Here is a 26,058-nt window from a genome sequence, read left to right as displayed (position 1 = left end):
GCAACGGAGCAGAATCAGAAATAAATCGGTAAGGAAGAGGTGTTTGTGGAGAGAATCAGAAATAAATCGGTAAGGAAGAGGTGTTTGTGGAGAGAATCAGAAATAAATCGGTAAGGAAGAGGTGTTAGTGGAGCAGAATCAGAAATAAATCGGTAAGGAAGAGGTGTTAGTGAGCAGAGTCAGAAATAAATCGGTAAGGAAGAGGTGTTAGTGGAGCAGAATCAGAAATAAATCGGTAAGGAAGAGCTGTTAGTGGAGCAGAATCAGAAATAAACCAGTAAAGAAGAGGTGTTAGTGGAGCAGAAGCAGAAATAAATCGGTAAAGAAGAGGTGTTAGTGGAGCAGAATCAGAAATAAATCGATAAGGAAGAGGTGTTAGTGGAGCAGAATCAGAAATAAATCGGTAAGGAAGAGGTGTTAGTGGAGCAGAATTAGAAATAAATCGGTAAGGAAGAGGTGTTAGTGGAGCAGAATCAGAAATAAATCGGTAAGGAAGAGGTGTTAGTGGAGCAGAATCAGAAATAAATCGGTAAGGAAGAGGTGTTAGTGGCGCAGAATCAGAAATAAATCAGTCAGAAAGAGGAGTTAGTGGAGCAGAATCAGAAATAAATCGGCAAGGAAAAGGTGTTAGCAGAGCAGAATCAGAAATAAACCGGTAAGGAAGAGCTGTTAGTGGAGCAGAATCAGAAATAAATCGGTAAGAATGAGGTGTTAGTGGAGCAGAATCAGAAATAAATCGGCAAGGAAGAGGTGTTAGCAGAGCAGAATCAGAATAAATCGGTAAGGAAGAGGTGTTAGTGAAGCAGAATCAGAAATAAATCGGTAAGGAAGAGGTGCTAGTGAAGCAGAATCAGAAATAAATCGGCAAGGAAGAGGTGTTAGCAGAGCAGAATCAGAAATAAATCGGTAAGGATGAGGTGTTAGTGGAGAGAAACAAATAAACAGGTAAGGAAGAGGTGCTAGTGAAGCAGAATCAGAAATAAATCGGTAAGGAAGAGGTGTTAGTGAAGCAGAATCAGAAATAAATCGGTAAGGAAAAGGTGTTTGTGAGCGTCCTACCCGCACCGGAATACCGCCCTATGCCTCGTTTTTCCTGCATAATAAATCCCTAATTACGACAGCCTTTATCATTTCTTTTTGCAGGACAGTGAAGGAGTGCAGTATCGTCCTATTACCTCGTCCTTCCTGCATTAAGAAACACTAGACACAAAGGATACCGCGGTGTTGTGAATGGGGGTTACGTGGTCATCCTGTATACGTAAAAACTTAGTCACGGGGGAACTGTTTTCTTCCGCAGGACGATGAGAGACGCGTGCATGATCCTGCCACACCATCTTCCGGCATCAGGACGATATATTGCAGGAAGCATTGCAATGAATCTCAGGTCTTCGTTACCGCCTCACACGAACGCATTATTCATTAGCTATCGACAACTTTTTACCTCCAACAACGAAACTGGACGGAGGTTACGTATTCACTCGTGTGTCCGTGTACAATATATCTCAAAAAGCTGTTATAGGATTTCAATTAAATTTGGTGGACAGGTGGGACGGGGGTCAAGAAAGAGCTAATTAGAATTTGATGTGCATCCGGATTCGGTTGCAGGAATATATCTTATTTTTAACTGGCGTCGGCAGAGGTATGCGCGCTCTGAGATTCTTTAACAGGGCATAAGAAGACCATAAATTAACTGACTGCTTATGTGAGGCAGCAAAAGTAATCGTTTGGAAGGAAACAGGAATTACAGCAGAGAATCTATTATTTTGCTGAGGTTGGCGGGGGTATGCGCTCTCTAGGTATTCTCAAGTTATAAATGTGTGTCTGTCCGTCAGTCTCTCACCAACATATTTCAGACGCGTGTTGTTTCACTCATAAACACCTTCATCCCATCCCTCCATCTCATTCTTGGTCTACCCCTTCCCCTCCTCAACCAACCCACTCTCCACCCAATCCATCCACCTCATCCTCGGTCTCCCCCTTCCCCTCCCCACATCTCACATATTTACACACACTGCTGAACTGAACTGAATCTTCTGGTCATGGGAAGGATACAAATGCAAACCACGTTCCAGGATTCAACATATTAAATACTTCTACTGCAATGGCGCTTTGTTTATGTTCAGTCCTGCTATTTCTAGATTTTTTTTTTTTCAGGATAGGATAGGCCTCTCGTACTGAAGGGTTGCTAGGACGAATAATATCCGACTCCAAAGGTTCAGTAAATCTATCGTTGGCTGAATAAAACCGTCTAGGGTGGGCAAAGATGATGATGGTGGTGGTGGTGGTGGTGGTAGCGACGGTGGTGGAGATGGTAGCAATAATGATGATGATGATGATGATGATGATGATGAGGATGGTGGTGGTGGTGGTAACCTAACCTAACCCAACTCAACCTAACCTAACCCAACCCAACCCAACTCAACCCAACTTAACCCAACCCAACCTAACCTAACCCAACTTAACCCAACTCGACCCAACCTAACCCAACCCAACTTAACCCAACCCAACCTAACCCAACCCAACTTAACCCAACCTAAGCTAACCTAACCTAACCTAACCTAACCCAACTTAACCCAACCCAACAAAACTTAACCCAACTTAACCTAGCCCAACTTAACCCAATCCAACCCAACCTAACTTAACCTAACCCAACCTAACCAATCCCAATCTAACCTAACCAAACCCAACTCAAATTAACCTAACCCAACTTAACCCAACCTAACCTAACCTAACTCAACCTAACCTAGCCTAACCTAACTAACCCAACCTAACCTAACTAACCTAACCTAACCCAACCCAACCTAACCTAACCCAACCTAACCTAACCTAACCTAACCCAACCCAACCCAACCTAACCTAACCTAACTAACCTAACCCAACCTAACCTAACCTAACCCAACCCAACCCTACCTAACCTAATCTAATGCCTCCCCTATATATCATTTCGAAAATCTGAATCCGTGAAATCTAAATCCTGGTTTTCGTTAAGTCGCAATGTCACGCCTTGCAATTATCTATCGCTCATTTTTCTTAATTTTTATATATGCAGTTAAAAAAAAAAATCTAGTATGAATGCTGTACTCCCTGACAATTTTTCTTCAATTAACCATTTGCTCGTCTAAGGACCTGCAATATCATTCAAAATATAAATGTAAACACACTCCCTTGAATGACGAAGTAACGAAATTTTCAAACATTCTTAAAAGGCGATTTTTTTTCATTGGTAGGCTACTTCACTATATATCGGTACGTAAACTGAGCTAAACTACTACTTACACAACTTTTAATTTGATGTTTTAATATATGCCAGGTTCTAGAAAGAGCACTTAAAATTTGTGAGGTCCGTCCTTAACACTAGAATATGGTGCTAGTCACGAAGAAGTGCGGGAGAATGTGGAACCGTAGTACTGTTGTAGCCTGTCACTGAACGAGCGCTACACTGCAAAAGTTCGAAAATCAGAAATTCCACGATTGTTATTATCAGTTATTTTTTTTTACCACAGGAAGTTAGTACGATGTTGAGATAAATCGACTGGCAAAAGGAAATTACTTTTCTAGTTGTAAGATGCAAAAATGTATTCCTCTTTCTATCTTTCTTCCCCTGGGCCCCCAAGACTCATTCACCCTCCTCGACCATCTCATGCACTCGCTTGAGATGGCCGAACCACCTCGCAGTTTCCATTTCACACGTCAACCTACAGTATGTACCGCGGTTTTCAGGGATCATTTCAATCTCGATCCGGTCACGATAATATAGCGCATAAAACACACATAAAACACACATATCATGAAAACTAGCTATTGGGGAGTTTGGTAAGGATATGGGCGCAGGATTGGGGAGATAGGGTGCTAAATGAACTGTTTTAATGTGCATGTTCGAGTCGAGTCATATTCTAGGTGACGAACGAGGCTTCGGAACATCCTTAGCGGTTTTCTCTGCATATACAGTAACACACATTCTTATTCTTTACATCGTTTAAATACAGAGTTCGCCTTAAGAACAAACGTATGGCTACAGAGGTATAATTTACAGAATAAACAATTACAGAAGAAGTACACGCAGCCGGAACACAACTCTTCCTTCACCCACAGCCACGAGTATGCGGTTAGACTTCCACTGGTAGCTGAGGATGGCAAGGTAACCGACACAGAAGGGAGCGGATAAAGAAGTAGGGTGAATAATTGAACAGCAAACGTCAATGCCACGGCTGAGACTAACCTGTTGCGTCACCCATGGCCGAGCGTTGGGTCTGGAGGGAGCGGCGTACGTTCTTCACTCCTCAGTATCCCAAGCGGTACTACCCATCATTCCCTCCGGCGCGTCACTTCCCTCCCCTTCCACCCTCCTTCCACCAAGCATGCGCCCCAGATTTCCTCCACCACCAACGCACAATTAAGTGGCATAGGAGGCTTCATAACGCTTATCTTTCATGCATTTTAAGTGGCATGGGGGCTTCGTAGTGTCTTGCATTCTAAGTGGCACAGCAGGCTTCGTATAGTATCTTTCTGCATTATAAGTGGCACAGCAAGCTTCGTATATATAGTATCTTTCTGCATTATAAGTGGCATTGAGGCTTTGTAGTATCTTTCCATTCTAAGTGACAATAGGCTTCGTAGTATATATCTTTGCATTCTAAGTGGCATAGGAATGAGTAGCTTAAGGGTGAGTAAGAGTGAGTGTGGATGGGTAAGTATGTATGGGTGGGTAAGAGTATGGATGGGTAAGAGCTTGGGTAAGAGTGAGTATGGGAGGGTGAGGGTCAGTATGGGTGGGTAAGAGTGAGTATGGTTGAGTAAGAATGAGTCTGGATGGGTATGAGTGAGTTTGGATGAGTAAGAGTATGGATGGGTATGAGTATGGGTGGGTAAGAGTGAGTCTGGATGGGTATGAGTGAGTTTGGATAAGAGTATGGATGAGTAAGAGTGAGTATGGGTGGGTAAGAGTGAGTCTGGATGGGTATGAGTGAGTTTGGATAAGAGTATGGATGAGTAAGAGTGAGTATGGGTGGGTAAGAGTATGGGTGAGTAAAAGTGAGTACGGGTGAGTATGGATGGGTAAGAGTGAGTATGGGTGGGTATGAGTGAGTATGGGTAAGAGTGAGTATGGATAAGTAAGAGTATGGGTGAGTAAGAGTCTGGGTGAGTAAGAGTGAGTATGGTTAAGAGTGAGTATGGATGGGTAAGAGTAGGGTGGGTAGGAGTGAGTATGGTTGGGTATCGGTAAGAGTGAGTATGGGTAGTAACAGTGAGTTTGGATGGGTAAGAGTGAGTCTGGATGGGTAAGAGTGAGTCTGGATGGGTAGGAGTGAGTTCGGATGAGTAAGAGTAAGTATAAGTGAATAAGAGAGAATATGGATGATCAAGAGTGGGTATGGGTAAGAGTGAGTCTGGATGGGTAAGAGCGAGTATGGTTGAGTAAGAGTGAGTATGAGTGGGTAAGAGTGATTATGGATGGGTAAGAGTATGGGTGAGTAAGAGTGAGTATGGGTAAGAGTGAGTATGGATGGGTAAGAGTGAGTATGGGTGGGTATGAGTGAGTATGGGTAAGAGTATGGGTGGGTAAGAGTGAGTATGGGTGGGTAAGAGTGAGTATGGGTGGGTAAGAGTGAGTATGGGTGGGTAAGAGTGAGTATGGGTGGGTAAGAGTATGGGTGAGTAAAAGTGAGTATGGGTAAGTATGGATGGGTAAGAGTGAGTATGGGTGGGTATGAGTGAGTATGGGTAAGAGCGAGAATGAATAAGAGTATGGGTGAGTAAGAGTGAGTATGGGTAAGAGTGAGTATGGGTGGGTATGAGTGAGTATAGGTAAGAGTATGGATGAGTAAGAATGAGTATGGGTAAGAGTATGGGTGGGTAAGAGTGAGTATGGATGGGTAAGAGTGAGTATGGTCAAGTAGCCTAAGAGTGAGTAGGGATGGGAAAGAGTGAGTATGGTTAAGAATGAGTATAAATAACACAGGGTTATTTTTAAACACAAACCCAGGATATTCATAAACACTTATATACACAATAACATTAAAAAAAAAAAAAATACCGGCAAGAAACAAGAAAAATTAATGGTTACAGCCCCTTCATTCCGTTGTCGTCTTTTTCAATTAATTCTCGTTCACGGCTGACGGTTTAAAATACCTTAGTCCAAGAGATTACAGATAATTTAATCTACGTTTCTCACTGCGATATATTTCTCTTAGTTAAGCAAAATCGTCTGGATGGAACAGAACTGAAACTAAGTACGGATGCGATTAACGCTCTCTCTGTCTCTCTCTCTCTCTCTAGGAACCCTTTAAACAGCCCACAAATCCCTTTAACCGGCACCATCCCAGCCGACGCCATCTTTAAATCATCTCCCAACTCTCAAAACACAAGTTAATGAAAATGGAAAAACAAAACAAAACATCTACTTACCATTGACTCTCCACGTTGGTCCTATGCCAGTCGCACCCTTAGGGTGTTCTTCAGTTATTCCACGCAAGGAGGACGACAGAAGGTTATTAGAGCGGTAATTAGGGCGAAATAATGACGGTAATTTACACCACGCGTCACCATTGTAATCTCTCACTGGCGTCTGAAGATGCTACGGGGCCAACTAGCTTCCCACATGGGCTCCCAACATCCCAATTGAATTATTTTACGATATTTTGTCTTCAATCTGTCGCTTTTCTCACGTATTATTTCGACTCCACTTGTTCCAACACCGTTAATGAACCTCAAGTAGTCTTAGCGTAGTTCTTAAGGTGCGTAATTACGAGAAAAGTCACAGAAAAACGACGCAAACTCTTACACTACAACGACCAGCGAAACACTGATACATTTTTAGAAAAGTGAGACGTATGCATTGAGCAACTTAGAAGCGGAACCTGGTTTGGGGTGGTTTAAAATTGCTTTGGTGTAGGTCATTACATACGAAGGTCTAGATACACAATATGAGGAAAGGTTTTCTTGTGTGTCATCCCTCTGAAGCGGGTAACAGCGAGCATATTATAAAAAAATTTAAGTTTTACATTTGTTCTCGAAAGTACAATACAAGCCAAACATCAGAACTGTAACTGTTTAATGCAATAATTTAGTGAATAACAGGGGATCTCATTGTATTGATGGGGAATTGTAGAGACGAGGAGATGACCAAGTGTATCCAAATCTATGGGAAGATCTTTTCTACCTTAATTTGTTTTGATAATCATTTAGCAATAGATTTATCACAAAGTGAGGTACATTTATCTCAAAGTGCCTAAGTAAAACAAAAATGCCTAATTAAACCTAAAAACTAACAGTATAAGGAGAGTTCAGTGGCAGGAAAGAGGGGTGTTGTTCTGGGTTGGGTCTGGTAACACTGCCACCATTTGTTTACCAAGGAACGTCAAAACATTAATTGGTATTCCCCTGGCAGAGGTAACCAATTACTCAGTATGTGTGGTATTGCCATAGTTTTGTCTGTTTGTATGGTATCTGCATTGTGGTAAGGTAAATTTGGTTGGGTTGGTGTGTGTGTGTGGCTGATCATTAACCTGTAGAAACACAAGAAGTCATTTTCCGTGGAAGTTTGTACAATACTGTAATGGCATCATTGACTGCTTTCCTGTGGTTTTGCCATATATTTGTCAGCACATTACATTGTAAAACCTTTACTATATAATCAGGGATGGGTAAACCTTAACTTATTGTCTGCAGAGACTTATTTCCAGTTTGCTCGTATACATCGTTAACTGCATTTTTTGTGGTTTTGCCATACTGTATATTTGTAAGCATAGTAAATTGTGAATCCCTGAATATTTAACAAAGGAATGGTAGCGCCTGATGGTTTTCAAAAATTATTTTTAAATTGGACAAACTGGAGGAGAGTTTCCATTAACAAATTATAAATATTTTGTGACATTATCTTTTTCACTTTCATATATGACACCAGGAATTTGTAGAAGTTACATTTATGTTACAAATGAGCACCAAGTTAGGGTGTGTCCTGACTGAGAGTGGGCAGGTAGAGGCGAGCAAGAGTGGGGGAGGGATGGAGCGTTTGAACATCTGCACTAGGAGCAAGTCAGGCCTGTGGTTGGCAGGTGTTACCATGATAATGTCATCATGTCACCCCAGGTAACTGCAGGCAGCACAATATCTGGCACTAAAAAATCGGAGATGGCATTCCTATGAAAATCACGCCTGTAGGAATACCATATGCTGAAGTACAAGCTGCTTCTTAAAAGTAACCTAAGCCATTAAAAAAAAAAAAAAATGAAATACTCCCTATCAAGAGCCAGAATATGCATGGAGTGTGCTCTTGGAATTATGAACAAATTTCAAAATAATGAATAAAACCATAGACACATTTGTTGATAAAGCAGTGCAATTCACTGTAGGTGTATGCAGTGCAATGAATTGCTGAATTGGCACAGAATCAGCACTTTGATGTGGAAAATATTAAGATTTTTATCAAGATACAAATTCATACATACCTTAATTATCTGAATTCCAGCCTGAAAATTGTACTTGATTTAACTGTTGATAAAAAATGGTATGGTAGGTGGTGGCAACCATCATCCACTCAGTTGATGTAGTGCTGCCCACTTCTTTCTTCACCCATTTCATTCTTTTTCAGTGTCTGCCCTCCTCTCTTCCCATTTCCCCCATCTTTCCTGTCATGTTTTCTTTCTTTCCTTTTCGGGTGGCTTTACATTGAGTGACAAGCCAAATGGTTTCCTGTAAGCCAGGAAACCATTTACAGCATTCATTGATAACCATATAACTAACACATATATGTTCCCTGCGTGTCAGCAAGTGGGTTGGCAGAGGGTTAGTGCCCTTCCATGTAAAACAACTAATTCAAACAGCCACCCCTTACTGGATTATGGCATCTGGCTATGGATAGATAGATTTTAAAACTCAGGATTCAGAGCAAAAATGTGCTAAAGTTAGAGGGTATTTCCCCTTTAAGGGCCAACAGACCTTTCTGACTTCTGATTTGCGTAAATATTGATTTAAAATGCAAAGAAATATATTTACATCGTAAATCAATACTTATACAAAGCAGAAGTATATCCAGGCGAGTTGTCGAGTTAAAGGCGGAACACTTCCACCAACTTTGGCAAGTTTTCACTCAGGATCCTGATTTTTTATTAATAGATTAATTAAACATAAGTTTTTGACCAGATTTCAGACAATCAGGTGTGTATGAACCTATATGGTGATAAAATTATAATATTTTCCAATTAAAAGTGCAAATTTGGTAAATGACTGCCTATTAGGTAATTCATCACACCTATTGTGCATCATACAGAAGGCCAATTGCATGATTACATAATTATTGAAGAAGGAATGGGTGGACCAGCAGGTCCTCTAGGTAATGTGGAAGAAAATCATGGCAGTGTGCAGTTTTCTAGCACACACACACACACACACACACACACACACACACACACACACACACACACACACACACACAAATCGCTAGAATGGCAAAACATGTTAGACATTTTCAGAGTACAGGTACAAGTGTTTAGATGAAGGGTCACTACCTTGACAGAATTACATAACATCCCTACATAATTAGATGTGGCTGGTGTTATACATTAATCGTATTATTTTACTGGTACATATTTCAGCAAACCACAGTATCTTCACCGTCTCTCACAGTAACTATCCTGTTAAATTTGATTTGTACCATAATAGAAATTCACCCATAAAAAGACTAGCCACAGATAAGTAAGTTTATCTGGACCAAAATAAACTTACTGTACCAGAAACCTTTTTTTCCTCCAGTTTTCCTCCACTGCTGTACAGTCAGTGCTCTGTCACTGTCATATGGGATGCCCCACATGTAGATGGCATTAGTGAAACCTCAGTATTAAGCTGCTCTGTATCCATCTTGCCCGCTTGGATTCAAGAAAGGGAAGTAAACTGTCAACTCTGCCTGCGTGAACCTGTGAGAGAATGCACTGGTGCTTACGCTCAGCCGCTGGCAGTGCAACCACGTGCACAGTATGAGTTAGAGTAATTTAAACTCTCCCGTCTAAACCTGCTCTTGCTCATCCCTGCCTTCCCGCAGTCAGTCAGGATGCACCCAAAAGTTTGTCAACGTTAGCAGTGGCATCCTACAGAGAGTAATGGGTTGATTTGGATGTGAAACTCATTTGTCCAAAAATTGTTCCAGTTTGTTAGGTTTTATGGTAGGTTAGGTAAGGTTTGGTTAGTAGGGACAAATGATTTGTGACATTTTGACTTTGGAACCGAATCAGCACGCAAGAGTGACGTGGTGGGTGGCCACTTGCCGCAGTTTGCATGTAAAACTGATGAGGTTATATAATTAATATGTTCAGAGTTATGCATTTCCACAACCTTTTAAATCTAGCACACTGATAATAACATTATATATAGTTTATCGAGAAAAAATTATGGTTGCAAAATCTGTGTAAGGGAGCTCTCATGCAGTATCACCCTAATTTTTACGTAAACAACAAGAAACAAGTAAGTCTGTAGCTTTTCATTTTTCCAGAAGAAAAACAAACTTTGGTAGCCCACAATTCCAGTCTGTTTTTTAACCTATGCTGAGCTGCAGACCTCATTTAAGGTATGGTGAGGGGTCTGCGCGGGCCACGCTGCAAGCCTCCTATGTGGTACAGTTTATATTGGTTATGAAACTGACTCAGGACAGGTAAACTGCCTTACAGATAATCAGCATGGTAGGGGTTAAGGAATATATCACTGCTTTTGCTACAGACTCTTTGCTTTAGAAGATCAGTACTGAGTGACTCATCAGCCAACAGTCCTAGTTTCTGGACTTTACATATTGGGGAGTTGGGACTGTTGCCCCGGTGGTCCAGGAAGCACCCCTGGGTTTTCACATTAAGATTAATATACTTAGCTTAAACGGACTTCGTATATTACTGGTTGTTTGGTGTATTTCACCCTCATAAATATACAACCCATACTTGTTTGACAAAATGTAGGGTTTGTCCCATTCTTTTTTCAGTCTTTATAACACTGTATATGTTAAAATATCAAACACAGCTTACCTGGCCAAAAAAAAGATGGCAGTGAATGCCCATTACTTTGGCAAGTAATATAAAGGAAGCAGTTCAGAAATATCCCTGGATCTGCTTGTTACACGGTGCATAACATGGACAGGTTTTGTAGGCTGGGTTTAAGCCTGGATCTTCTTAACAACCATTGGCATAGTCTCATCCAATTTGGTGGATAGGTACCAACAGGCATAAAATACTGTGCATCATTCATTATTGATATAGTTTCCACAAGATTTCAGGGAGCTAGTGCTTCTCCTGAGATTGAGAGGGCTCTTCCTCCATGCTAAGTGTTCTCTGTATGCAGCATGTGCTAGGAAGTGGAATGCCGTATGGTAGTGAGACCTGGGTAGTAAAGGAAGAGGATATTCATAGGCTGAAACGTATGGAAATGACAGTGATTAGGTGGATGTGTAATGTGTCTTTGAATGCGAGGCCTGGGTGGGGGGGGCTATTCTAACAATTAAAGAGTTGAGAGGAGGGATGGGGCTGGAGTGTAGTGGTGTTGTGATGAGGAGAAGTAGATTGAAATGGTTTGGATGTATGGAGAGGATGGGGGATGACAGTGGGGTGCAAAAAGTGAGAAATATGAACGTTGGGAGTACGGTTATGTGAGGCAGATTGAAAAAGACCTGGGACGAGATCATAGAATGTGACCTCAGGGATAAGAGATTGAATAGGGAGGCTGCCAGAGACTGAGCAGCATGAAGAGCCACCATTAGGTGACCAAAACCAATGCATGCAAGTTTGATGGAGCCTTTATAAACAAAACTAAACTATTCTAATCAGAAATAAAAAGAAGGCTGCAGCAGTTGTGTTGAATCTACTGAAGTTTGACTGAAATACATGGGAGAATTTATTTGTACACAGAAATTAATAGGTCTATAACCAAACTTGATGACACTGAATGTTCTTTGCCAAAAAATTTGATTCCAATATCTTGGCTAGCAGCTGTAGAAAATAGGTGTTATGTATTTTTACTGTGCATTGATAGAGATATTGGTATTTTCACTTTGGGAGGCATCAGTATTTTCATTGTGGTTTACTGCACACGGTGCTTCCTCAGGACGCCCGAAGAAGGAGGAACATTACATCCTGATATTCTCATTTAGACATCAGACTAAAGTGTACTGGGTATTACATGTATAGGTATGTTGATACTGTATACTCCATATATACAGGATATTATATACAATAGTAGCAATGAACTATGCATATATATGTGTACAGTACAGTATATACCAGTATATTCTTTATCTTCATTATAGTATAATTATTCTTTCATATGTCTTTCCAGTAACACTCAGTAGATTTATAAATATGTCCATTTCATTATTAACCCTCAGACCTCGTTAGGTGTCCCATCACTGGTGGGTAAAATTGTCTGCCATTAGCCAAAGTATAAGAAGAAGAAGTTCCCCAGAGGTTTAAAGGTTATTATGCTTAAGCTTTTTTTTTTTTCTTTCTTTTTTTCCCCAGAAGCTACCCAAAACGATTTTGTTTGGAGATAGCCTAGCACTTATCAAAGGCAGTTGAAGGAAGGCTGTACTTTGGCAGCAGGAAAGAAGCCAACTTATGGAGTGGTGGTGTGTGGAGGGAGTAAGGTAGGGCGGTGGCTGATGTGTGGTGCAGCAGGATGCCGTCATCGCAGGTGTTTGCCGTCAGCAACTTGGGTCGGGTTTTCAGCTTAGCCACAGATCAGGGAGTATGGCGGGAACTTCACTACTTGGGCCTGGAGTTCAAGCGGGTGTGTGCACATGAGATTGTTCTGTGGGCGCTGGGGGGTGATCATCAAGTGTACGTCTATGTGTACGGCTCCTCTGTGCCCATACGTGTCTGTGAGGAGGCGTATGAAAATCAGGTGAGTTTGTATGTCTCTTGGAGAAAGTGTTAAAAACAGGCTCAGTTAACCATTTTATTTTAGTTAACTGTTTTGTATTTAATTCCTACTACATCCTGATGATTTTATTTAGCTTAGGAGAGAGATATCAAACTGGCCAGGTTGGGTAGCCTTTATCAACACTTTTACTAAGAGTTCTTTCCTGATTTGTGTGGAATGGTCATATTGTAACATTAATAGAATAGAATATATATTATTGCATTGAAAGGGTCAGCGTCTTCTCTACTACAGCTGTTTATAGGATATATATACAGTTCAGTACTCTCATATTGTTTTCCTGCTTACCACCATTTTTTTTTTTTTTTTTTTTTTTTTAAACCTTATTAACATCCCAAGATTCAAGAGGTTGTCTTCAAAAGGGAAGTTTTATTCTTGATCAGAGTGATTATTGTAGTTTAACCCCTGCATTGAAATACAATACAAATTTTTTATTTTCTTTATTCATTCATTGGCTCAAGGCTAGATTTCTTGAACTGGGAGGAGTCAGTTACAGCCGTCATTAAATCATATTTTTGTGACAGACTTTTCTGCCTAACCTGAATAAAATCATCCAGTGGGAGCAAGAGAAAGCTAAATGCTGTATATATATAATTGGATTTGTTATAGAATATCTGGTAGCCCATTAAGAGCTGGCTTTACTCTGAATGCAGTAAGTTTTTAAGCCAGGGATGTGTTGCAAAAATATCACGTGTTTTTCCTACATTGGTACTGTAAGTTGTGGAAAGCTGGCAGAGTAGCATTATAGGTGGCATTGCTGCAACTGTAATGGTCTGTTTGTATATAAAGTACTAGGTGGGGGTGCTCACCATCCACTCACTCGATGTAGTGCAGTTCTTGGGTGGATGCCCTTTCCTCCCTTCCTTCCATCTTTCCTTCCTTCATCGTATATTCTTCTTTCCTTCTTTCTTTAATCTTCCTTCTGTCTACGGGTGACTCTACACTGAGTGACAAGCCAATTGGTTTCCTGTACACCAGGAAATCATTTACTACGCTGGGTGGTAACCATATAACCAAACACTGGCGCCTGGTGGTTTAGTGGGTACTTGAGATGCTTCAGCCAGATTAAGCCTGTGTTGGTTTTCAAGTGGGGTTGGTGGAGGATTAGTGCCCCTCCCTGTAAAACAATTAACTCTAAGCCCTTGGCCACCCCGTCTGGGATACATGGCGTCTGACAATGAATGAATGAAAAAATGGTTTATATCCAAGAGGTGTTTGGGGTTTATTGCTCATGTAATGCTACCCAGGGATGAGTGAGGCTGGTCACTCTCATCTTAAATGTCAGGACCAACTTGCCTAGCCCCAGGCTCCTACGCTCCTTATGGGGCAGCACAGGATTAGATGATGATGAATTACTGTTGACTTAACCCCTTGAATCTGGGTGATGGCTTATTTAGTGTATTCTCCTTGTTACTACAGTAGATTAGTTTATTCCGCTCACCTGATGTAGTGCTGCCTACTTCTTCCTTAGCCTTTATCATTCTTTTTCTGTCCTGCCCTACTCTCTTCTTATTTCTCCCATCTTTCCTGTCACTACTTAATGCTTTTCTTTCCGTTACAGGTGGCTTTACATTGAGTGACAAGCCAAATGGTTTCCTGTAAGCCAAGAAACCATTTACAACGCTGGGTGGTAACCATACAACCAAACCATACGTGCTTCCTACGTGTCAAGTAGGTTGGTGGAGGGTTAGTGCCCCTCCCTGTAAAACAAATAACTCAGAGTCAGTGGCCACCCCATACGGGATTATGGCGTCTGGCAATAGATAGATAGACAGAAGAAAGACATGTATTGAAGGGGTTTACTAAGGCTGTATTTGACCCATCTAGTTTGTAAAGTTGATCCCAAGGTGAATAAAATAATCAGAAAAGGGCAGGCATAATATGAAAGGTATATTCCATGAGTCAAAGGTTAGTAACAAAACAGAATGTAAGAAAAAGCAGCATATTTTGGGAACTTCCTGTAATTCCAACAGACGGTTCTCGTGTTCCAGAATACCACAGCCTTTGCCAAACGACTTGTACTCAAAATTGTGGGAAACTGGCATAGCAGCGTTGTACTCTAGTTAGTGTTAGAACTTCAGTTGACAATTTTCTGTTAATATATGTGGACCTAACAGCAAAACAGAAAGTAAAAAAGTGGCAGCTTGTAATGAGGACTTTTTGTAATAAGAACTGTGTAGCAAATTAGCTTTATAGTCATCAGTAGAACTTATATAGGCAGTTTTCTTTACTGTGTGTGAGCTTGACATTAAAAAAGAAAGTTTTAAGAAATGTCAACTTGTAAAGAAATACTTAGGATAATGAGAGCTACTGTAGCAAAAATTCTGTACCCTTGTCAGCGATGGAAGCCTCTGGAGGGCTTCAGCAACCACCTGCTACCAACTGACCGTGCAGTGTTTTCCTCCGAGGACGGCCTTACTGCGCGTCCCCTCCATTCTATCACCCTGCCCACCTTGGCATGGTCCTGGGAGTCACCGTGGCATATTCACGACACTCACCACGGACACGCACTTGACAAGGAGGTATACACTTGGCCCTTTATAAATTATCTGCCTTAACTTTACTCCCCCCTCCTCCCCCTTTTTTTTTTTTCCACCGTGTAGCTCATTGGCAGTGACCATTGCATTGTTCCAGACACTCACCGTGGACATGCACTGGGCAAGGAGGTATTAAGTTAATGTAAGTTAATGCCCATCTAGTTCATCCAGGTTACCTTGGTCGAGATTTTCATTTGTTTGCGGCTTAGTCTTTGTTCATCAGTAAACTAAGACTAATCTTTGGTTCTGTATCCATACCTTAGCATGCCTTATGACTGTCATCATATTCTGGCATTAATCTTGTGTTACACCTCATTGGTAGTATGAGATAATACCATACCACTGTACAACTGCAATTTTTTGTGACTAGCACCATATTCTGGTGCTGCATTCTTGTTACAGGTCATAAGCAGAATAAGCTAGTATGACAGTTTTGAATCTTTTACCTAGGCCTTTCATGACTTTTCAAATTCATGTTGCTGTTCAGCATTCAGAATGAAGAAATGGTAAGGTTAATCCAAGTTAACATGGAGGGAGTTTAGTAATTTCCCTTAGCCAACAAGAGTAGGCATTGTTTTCTGTTTATGATATTTTTGAGGGTAGGGTAATGGCTAGGGTTGCATAAGGAAGCAGTCTTTGGGTTGTACTGTATTGTTACTGGTTAAAGAGACGTACTGCATTTGGAAAAAGTCACTGTGATGGTGATGATGATGTGTAAAAGTCATGTGGTGCAGATAAGCAGAGATGATTAAAATTGGCTTAATCATTAAGCAATGTTGGGTCTGGTTAGTTCTTGGATGGGTGACCGTCTGGGAACACCAGATGCTGTTGGCAAAACATTCTCCCTACGTGTCAAGTGGGGTTGGTGGAGGATTAGTGCCCCTCCCTGTAAAACGATTAACTCTAAGCCCTTGGCCACCCCGTTAGGGATACATGGCGTCTGGCAATGGATGAAAAAAAAAAAAAAATTATCTCCTACAGTCCGATGATGCATACTTATTTGTGTTGTCTTCAGACAAGTTTATTCAGCTTTGGAATGAAGACTTGAAACTGAATCTATTCCCTCCAGATGTAAATGTCTCTCCAAACCCATAATAAAGCAATATGGAAATTATAAGAGGAAACTAAAAAATACATTGCTCAGGCGAAGGGGTTAAACATCAAAATTTAATAAGATTACTGAATTGAAGGGGGTTAACCCTGAAACACACTGCTTCCATCCAGGGCTGGACATATGCAGTTGACTTTCCCCGGAGCTACACGGCAGAGCAGAGGTGGAATTCATGTGTCCGTCGTCGCAAGTGGGTGCGGTACCGTCGCTATGTAGCGCTGGATACATGGTCAGCTGTACCCACCATATACACAGATGCCACAAAGGTAGTACATAACATAACTCAAGGCATTTTATCTTAACCCAACAGCACTGGGCCATTTCCACAACTTGAATACTGAGCTGTGGTTGCTTGAAATTAGATGAGCCTTGATTATGAAGTAGGAATTACTCTAGTCTTGTTTGGGTAATAGTCAAATCAACCATTCAGTCTGACTGCACTGGGCCATGAACTGTGCTGAAAGTAGTCAAGTCAGGTTTGAGAAAAAAAAAGGAAAGACACACTACAGCAGAGGTTTGCATTTTCTGTGTCCCCAGTTGAGCTTAAGGTTTCCTAATGAAGTTTTTTTTGCCTAGGATGAAATAGAAAACTGAAGTGATTTTGTTTAAGCAGATTGAATGAAAAGTACCTCAAGGAAGATGAGTGGCTGGTGCTATGAAGGCCTTGTTATGAGACAGAGGATGGAAGAGGATTGCATGAAGGTGTGTTAGTACCTAGTCATTAATGTACTGTATTTAGTCCTTGCATGAGTTTAAAAAGAGAATGAGAGAATGGTTATGAATAGCATAGTGATAAAAGCAAATGTGAGAGAGGTTGAAGGTAGCAAGAGACGTAGAATGCAAAGATGTTGGTGGCTGGATATGGAAAGGGAATATGTGAAAAGGCGAGGTATGGATGTTGAGGATGTCCGTGAATTGATGAAGGCTAAGAATGAATGGATGAAATATTTTAGAAATGTATGATAGTGGTTGCACCCTTTGTTTTTGACTGGTTATGATTAGATGATGGTGATGGTGATGGTGATGATAATGAAAATACGCTACCTAACTGATGCTTGTTGAGAAGAGAGAAAATTATGTGGATGTTTTGCCAGTTAGGTGGAGTAAGAGAATTTTAAGAGCATGAGTGATAAGTGAATATCAGCTTGCATCCCATGTCATTGGAGACATGTTGATGGAATTAGTGGGGGTTAAGTAACAGATCGGAAGTGGAGGAGGCTTAGGTAAAGGTGGAAGGATGGTGTGAGAGGTTTTTAATTCTTGAAGTTGGAGCGTCTAGGAAGGTGAGAGGTTATATGTGGAACAGTGTAAATTAGAAGGACGTGGTTTGTGGGGTATGAATCACTGTCACTTCTCTGTAACAGGCAAGAAGTGAAGTAAATGGTTAGAGTATAAACCGTCAAGTACTTTGTGGAGATCAATACATGTGTCAGTTAAGAGACTGAATTTGATTTTTTTTTTTCCCCTCTCAGTCATGCTAGTGTGTGTAACGGTGAATGTGAAAAAATACAAATAAAAATGCAGTAAATAAACTACTTCAGGATACTTCCCACTGCTTTTATTTTTGGTACTGTAGTGAGATTTTAAGTCAGGAGATAAAGAAGAATTAATGACTTATTTATAGTTGTACTTGTCATTCCTCAGGAGCCTTTCATTGACATCAGTGTGGGAGGTGGTGAGGTGCCGGGTGAGGACCCTGACAGACTAATGGTATGGGGTGTCACTGCTCTTGGCCGGGTAAGTCATGCCATCGCAATTATATGTTTTAATTGTTTCAGTAATAAAGGAGTACATTCCTTATTCTCTCTCCTGCTGACTTCCTCATGCCTCCAATTTAAAATTGCTTCAAAAGCAGTGCCTTCTGCGCCATCTTTGACCTCAGTACTGATACTGTGTACAGTTCTGATGGGGCCTGTCCAGTTTCTCTCACATGACAAGCAGTGCTTCTGTGTTGATACTCCTCTTAAGCAAACTCGTGCCTTTGTTTGTCAGCTTACACCTTCCCCTCTAGTTGGACGTTTCATTTCATTCAGCCTGTCCCAAAGAAGTGGGGCTGCTCCTAGCCCTTTATCAATCACCTTAGTGTTTTTATATCATGTGTTTCCAAAATCTGTTTCCTTAGTAGGAAATTTCTGATGCACCTTTCTTCTCAGAACCTCCTGACTGCTAGTATGGGTTCCATCAGGAATACAGTACTTCACTGATGCTAATCCTACATTCCTTTCAGGTTCCTATTCATCCTTCTTTTGCAACTGCTGAAACCTTTGCCATTGCACAAGATATCTCAGAGTGTCTTGACAGAGTGTGTCATAAATCTTTTGTTTCCAACTTATCCTTAAATGATTGTGCATGTGAGGAGCACTTGCTGTGATGATATAATATAATTGAGCAGCAGTCAGATAGTGAGAATCCAGGTGTGAGAAGAGATACCTGGTATATGTTGGGGTGGAGGTGAGGCCCAGGATCAGTGACATGACTTGTGGATGATTGTACCATGTTGATTCAGGTGATGGTGCGTGAGGGTGTGACTGGGCAGTGTCCAGAGGGTAGCGAGTGGGTGCACGTGGCCACGCCTTCAGACAGCGATGTTACCAGCGTCAGTATTGGACGCAGTGGACGAGTTTGGGCGGTGACGTGGGATGGCAGTGTGCTCGTCCGCAGAGGAGTCACCAGGGACGAGCCCAGAGGTAAGAAGGGACAAAATACTCCTGCTAATATCGCCACACCAGTCGTGAATAAGACAACTATGCATATATCAGTATGGCTGGTGGCTACTAGTGCTGAACTGTGATATTTGATGGTGTGTGGCACATAGAATGGCAAGGCCTGTGGCATCTTTAGACACTGATGTCACTATTGTCAGTGTTGAACACAGTGGGTGTGTTTAAGCAGTAATGTGAGAGGCACCGTGCTCTTCTCATGCTACTTTTCTCTCCTATGCCTTTTCTGTAATTGTGTTGGAATTTAAGAGATATCAGCTGCATAAAAGATAAATGCTTCAGTGTAATGTTATCACTTGTTGAGAAAAGGGAGCTAGAGACCTTGCTAATGGCTGTAGGGGATGGGTTAGCAGTAGACACAGTAGGTGAAAGGTGTGTTAGATCAGATATCTGTATTGGTACCTGCCTGTACTGTATTTCCTGACACACAACAAACAGCCACTTATCTGTAGTACCGTAGTTCTTGCACTTAACTTGGTGCAGGTATTTGTCCTGTTGTTATTTATTCGTGTATCTTGGTGGCAGAAAGGAATAGTGTTGCGGTTCTACATCCATTATTTAGCACTTCTTCATAACTAGCATCATTTTCTAGGGTTAATCTGTTATTACAGCTTTATTCTAGTTTTAATCTGTTATTACAGCTTGACACACAAGATGGAAAGATGGCAATTTTAAACCAAGTAAATGTGACGAGCATGCAGCACCTTGTTTGCCCACAGGGACAGCGTGGGTTAGTGTGGCAGCTCCTAAAGATAGCCGCCTACAGCACGTGGGTGTCGGGGTGAGGGTGGTGTGGGCGGTGGCACGAGACCATCGAGTGTGGTTCCGGCGAGGCCTGGACAGCACAGCGGGGGACAGGGATGTTGACACGGGCACTGCATGGCTTCTTATGGTGGGCTCACTTAATACCATCTCAGTGGGACCAAATGACCAGGTGAGGCACTGACTGAGTTGGTTTTGTTGGGCAGAGTTCCATTGTGTAGTGGTTTGTCTGTCAGTCTACAATATCTGCCATTCTGTGCACCTACCATCCAGTCTACTATTTCCCCATCATTAACATACAGGACCAGGGTTAGGTTACTAAGTCCAGACATTATAGGTGAGTGACCAGTCTCTCATCTCTGAGCAGTATTATGTGAGCAATAAACCCCAACCGTCCCTTGGAGTTAATCCCTTACAGGCCACACTGAATTGGACCACCAGAACCACTAGACCACCAGGCATCCATTTGGTTATTTGGGTATCACGGAACTTAGTGAGTGGTGTCCTGGGCTGCACCATTTGGTTCATCACTCAGAGTCACCTGAAGGTAGCACTGCATTGAGTGAGTGGATAGTATGGGAAAAAAACAATGAAAAGGAGAGTAGGCTGTCTTTCCAGCTCACATCAAGGTTTTTGTTAGGAATGCTCATGAGTGTGACTACATCTGAACTTCATTCATTCATTCATTCATTGCCAGAAGCCATGTATCCCAAACGGGGTGGCCAGGGGCTTAGAGTTAATTGTTTTACAGGGAGGGGCACTAATCCTCCACCAACCCCACTTGGCTACATCTGAACTTGAAGGTTATATTAGTAGTTCCTATTCTTGGTATAGCGCTATAGTCCAGCTTAAGTGTGATTGTATTGAGAATGTGAAGGTATGATAGTACAGTACAATACCTTAATGAAGATTTGGCTTAGAAAAACTTAGACCGAAATGACCGGAAACAGGAAGGATGCAGCCGTGGGAATTAACAAGCGTCAAAGGATATCCGTATGGTGGTCATATTTATGTGCCTTGATTTTACAGTGACAGGAATTGTTCTATCGTTGTGTAGACGCATCTATTACCAGATACGTTAATCCTTCTGAATCACCTCCACGTCACCTTGTACTCCGCCACATGCCTGCCTTATCTCCAACTCGCACTCTCCTTACTCGTACACAGCACCATACCCCCCCCCACCCCATCCCTCTGTCTCACTCCTTGTCCTTCCCTCTCCTCTTTCTGTGTCTCATTCCTATACACTGTCCTTGTCAGTTTCACATTCTCCATCGCACAGTATTTCTCCTACTGTTCTACCTCATTCAAATCAACACCACCATGCTCTTTCACCTCCTCATTCATCTGTCTGTCTCTCCACATAACGTCACATGCCCCTCTCAGATTGTTCAAATGGAAAATTGTACCCTCATCTGAAAGCTTATTGATTCAGAAGGTACAATAGTTTCACCTGATTCGGGTCTTCTTCAGCATCTCAGGAGGGTCCAAGTGGGGCAGAGACTGTTGTATGGTGTCTTCTGAATGAATTGCTTATTGGTATGTGGGTATAATTCTTTGTGTAAATTTTGTCATCTGATCTATCACTCTGTCTATCTATTGCCAGACCCCTTAATCCTATACGGGGTGGCCATAAACAAATCGCCTCCATGTCACTCTGTCCCCTGCCATTTCACTGCCCTGCACCCAGCTCACACCCACCCCTCTCATAAACCTCTCCACTCCATCCCTCCATCTCATCCTTGGCCTCCTCCTCCCTCTCTTCCCCTCCACCTCACTCACATACACTCCTTGTCAGTCACACAGTCTCCACCTCTGTTGTCTGATACATAACCTTAACATTGCAGGTGTGGGGTGTGACAGCTGAGGATCACACCATTGTGGTCCGCACCGGCGTAACGGAAACTGAACTCACTGGCAAAACCTGGCGGCCCATATGTCTGCCCCTTAAACCCATCAGCCCCAGCCCTACCCCTAGTCCCAGCCCAAGTCCCTCTCCCAGCCCAAGTCCCACCATGAAGAGTAAAGCCCCAATTTTAGACTTTCGTACAGGCGCTGCTTCTGCCTCCTCACATACCTTCAGTACCCTAAATACCTCTGCTACTGCCACTGATACTGCCAGTACCACACCATACACTGACAACACAAAGGCCATGGTACAAAGTCAAAATGCTGACAGATTATTAAACACTGTGGAGGAAAGGTCTGATGTTAATTTAACTGGGCTGGAAAAAGTACTAACACAAGCGTCAATAAGAGAGAGTGAAGGAAAAAGCAGAGTTGTACTGGAGAGCACACAAGATGACGCAAAGGGAGCGAAGGATAATAAAGACAGTGGAGTGGTAGGATCAGCTTTGGCCCTATCTCCACAAAGTTCCTCAGGTGAGAGCCCTGGTTTGAAACTAAAATACCCCGAGGATTTTCCCAGCTCCCTCTCATCCTCAGGGCTCAGTGAAGAAGGGGTGAGGGAAGTTCCAGGGCAGTCTGGAGGAATATCAGGAGAAAGAGAATGCGCGGAGCAGGATGATGCAGTGCTGTCATCATGTGTAAGTGAAAAGAGTTCTGATATTTCTGAAGTTTCTGAAGATGTGAGTAAGGAAGCTGTTGACCATACTGAAAATTCAGATCTGTCAGACTCCACAGCTGGTGACTTGGCCATGCCCCAGCACCCAAAATCACTTAGTAACCCTCAGTTAGGCCTGGAGTGGAATGAGTCCCGCCTCCGTCACTACAGCAGTAGTAGCAGCAGTGGGGGCAGTGAGGCAGGGCGGGGGGCACTGAGGATGGCTATGCTGCACCAGGAGGATGGACCAAACTACCCAGTGCTGCCCCTGCCTGCAGATCATCTGTGGCTCTGGGTTACAGGGGGAGGCTGCTGGATCAGTGCTGCTCACATGCCCAAGTGGTTTTCCAGTGAAGGGTCCCCTGTAGTGTCCAGAGAGCCTTGGCGCCAGGAATTGTTACAACGGCTGCGGCAGCGCCACGTGAGTGAAATCGAACCTTATTCTGGATATGAGGAAGCAGTAGAGGGGTCATCGTGGGTGGTGTCGGGTCAATGCCGGTGGTGGGCAGGCGGTCAGTGGGTGCCAGCAGCTCTAGAGTTAGTGTTAACTGGGTCACGACGTTCACAGATCCAGGACGCGACCCTCATAGCACGGTATGTACTTGGATCTCCAAAAGTGGAGGAGATGTCGTGTGCAACCGTCCTGCTATATGTGCTGTGTGTTGAGGCAGGTCGCTCCCTCCTAGCCCTGTACCACCCCAACCACCCCCTGTCACCCACCACCATCTCCTACACCCATGAGACTGATGCAGAGGAGTGGCTCAGTCACGTGGCATCGGCATGTAATCAGTTCCGAGGTGTGGCCGGCCGTGCATCACAGTACACAGTTTGGGGTGTGACCAGCCAGGGGGATATCTTCCTACACGATGCATCACCCGTTGAACAGGAGTTGCGGGTGGAGTCACAGTCGGCACACAAGCAGCTGGATGTGGGGTCAGGCAACACGCCTCTCACTCTGCCACTTGATCGAGGCTTCCGTCCAGGGTGTTTCCTCACAGTCACACTCAGTATTCATCCTTCTGCCCATAGGTTCTCTATTAACCTACAGCAGTCACAAGGACGTGCTGGCGACATTGCACTGCATGTTAATCCTAGATTTTTGGAAGAGTACTTGGTTCTAAACAGCAAGCAAAAGGGTGTCTGGGGCAGTGAGAAGCATGTAGATCTAATGGCTGTCTCCCCTGGTGTCCAGTGTGAGATCTCCATATTCTGTGATGATAAGGACTTTAAGATATCCCTGAATGACAAATATTGGTGCAGCTTTCCACACCGGCTGCCTGTGTCCTCTGTCAATCAAGTGGCCATCCATGGTGATGTCACCATCAACTCCCTCACATACGACCACGGAGCAGGTGAGAAGCAGTTGTGTGAGTGGTACTGGCGAGGAGTGGGTGGGCACATGAAGCGGGTAGAGGGTGGTGCGGGTGGGGTGGTGTGGGCCATTTCACATGACCTACATGTCTACACCTACACTGGTGCACCAGGTGGGGGTCTGTACAAAGGCAGCAGTGGGTGTGAGGGTGAGGGTGTGAGTGTGGGTCATCAGAATGACACCCGTCACATGTATTGTTGGGAAAACCAGCGATGGAACCCAGTCACTGGCTTTACATATCATGGCCTCCCCACCGATCGACACACTTGGAGCGACGCGTCCGGCCGCACCCAGCGCACTCGAGAGAGCATCCGCCTCCCGTCACGACACTGGACGTGGACCAGCGAGTGGTGTGTGGACCATCACACTCCCGGTGGTGTTGACAAGGAAGGGTGGCAGTATGCAACAGACTTCCCGCTGACATATCACGCCCACCGTTACGTCACGGACTTGGTACGTCGCCGCCGCTGGGTTCGCAAGTGTCGTGTATTAACATCAGGACCATGGCTGCAGCTGGAGAAGGTTGCTCTGCTCCATGTCTCAGTTTCTTCTGAAGTTGCCAAGGATGGTACGGTGCCAGTGTGGGGCGTCAGCGCTACTGGCGAGGTGGTGATACGTGAGGGTGTGCGTGCTGGCTCGGGGGCTGGTCGGGGTGCTGCAGCAGGGGAGAGATGGAGCCTGGTACCTTCCGAGTGTCCCATGAGTACCGTGTGTGCCGGCATCGGGGTGTCCAGTGTTTGGGCGGTCAGCAGGGATGGACGTGCACACCTCAGGCTTGGTGTTACCCACGCAAACCCAAAGGGAACACAGTGGGTGAATGTGGACTCTCCCGGTGCCCCACTGGTGGAGGTTGGTGCTGGGGCAGGTGTGGTGTGGGGGCTGGACAAGGCAGGGCAGGTCCACCGGCGGGTCCAGGTCCATCCACATTTCCCGGAGGGTACTGGGTGGCAGCTGGTGGCCTCAGATATCACCGCCATCAGCGTGTCAGCCGATGGAATGCTGTGGGCCGTGCTGGAGTCGTACTCTGGAGGTGGGATGGGGCGAGGTGCAGTGGCGCAGGGGGTGATGGTGCGCAGGTTGGGGGTGGGAGAAGACACACCCACCGGCACTGGATGGGAACACACCACTGGGACAGGTTGGAGTGCTGTCAGTTGCAGGCTTGTGCTGCCTTCATGACACCGATAGTAACTTAACCACTGCTCAGCTGGTTTGTCAAGACAGCCCACAGAAGGTTGTAGTTCTGTCATTTCCAGGCTTGTACTGCCTTCATGATACCCACAGTAACTTACCAGTGACTAGAAGCTGGTCTGTCAAAAGGGCCCACACATTGCCAGTTCTGTAATAGACCTTTTGCTTTTATATTTTAAACTGAGAGTTGAGTTACAGGATATTGTATAGGTTAGAGTGGTGTCATATGTAGGTTTGTACTACCTTCATGACAGCAACGGTAAATTAGCTGCCACTGCCCATGTGTCAAGAGGACCCTGAGATAGCCAATTCTGTGGTAGGTCCCATGCATTTATATTGTTTGTTTAGTGGTATTGCTGTAGGACACTTCACTCATTGTTGAATGCTTTTAGATGCTCCTATTGTTAGATTTTTTTATCCATCACAAAGTAACTATTCACTCAGTAGGGATTTTATAATTTTAACTGCATATTTATTTACACTACCTTTTATTAAATTTTTATATCACCTAGTTGATATTTACATCCAATAGCTGGGATTTTAATGGGGACAAATTTTGGCAATGGGTGTCTGAGCCATATGGGTACAGTGCATGTATGTGTAAAGCCCCACAGGTTACAGTAGCGTGTGCCGTGAGCTGCTGATGTTTTGAAATTCGCCCTTCAGTCTGATGATGTATATTTTAGTGTACTCTGACCACCTCCAGATCATTTTATTCAGTTAAGGGAAGACTTTTGGAGTTGAAGAGGGTTAGATATGTCCTTCAGTAACATCTTCACTACTAAGGGTGCTTCGTAAATAGAATAAAGTCATTTGGCAGTAGCAAGAACATAATTTAAATTACAGACACAGTACACCCTTGTTTTACGATTGTTTGCGTATACACTCATAACATTTTA

At 43.4% G+C, this 26,058-nt stretch overlaps 1 protein-coding gene across 1 annotated transcript; it reads left to right on the top strand.

The window, feature by feature from the left end:
* Window positions 1-12,645: 12,645 nt before the first annotated feature.
* On the top strand, window positions 12,646-25,147 carry LOC145416027 (tectonin beta-propeller repeat-containing protein-like). The gene is made up of 8 exons (XM_080285127.1): window positions 12,646-12,870; window positions 15,246-15,428; window positions 16,668-16,820; window positions 18,199-18,291; window positions 19,061-19,241; window positions 19,994-20,208; window positions 21,884-22,043; window positions 22,089-25,147. The coding sequence occupies exons 1-8, from the start codon at window positions 12,646-12,648 to the stop codon at window positions 25,145-25,147; spliced, it is 4,269 nt and encodes a 1,422-aa protein (XP_080141253.1).
* The last annotated feature ends 911 nt before the right edge of the window (window positions 25,148-26,058 follow it).

This window comes from Coenobita brevimanus, chromosome 104, assembly GCF_032717465.1.
Source record: "Coenobita brevimanus isolate Jiangsu-jjx chromosome 104, ASM3271746v2, whole genome shotgun sequence".
NCBI classification, from domain to species: domain Eukaryota; kingdom Metazoa; phylum Arthropoda; class Malacostraca; order Decapoda; family Coenobitidae; genus Coenobita; species Coenobita brevimanus.
Note: the sequence above shows the minus strand (reverse complement) of the source record. Positions and strands in the feature narration are given on the sequence as shown.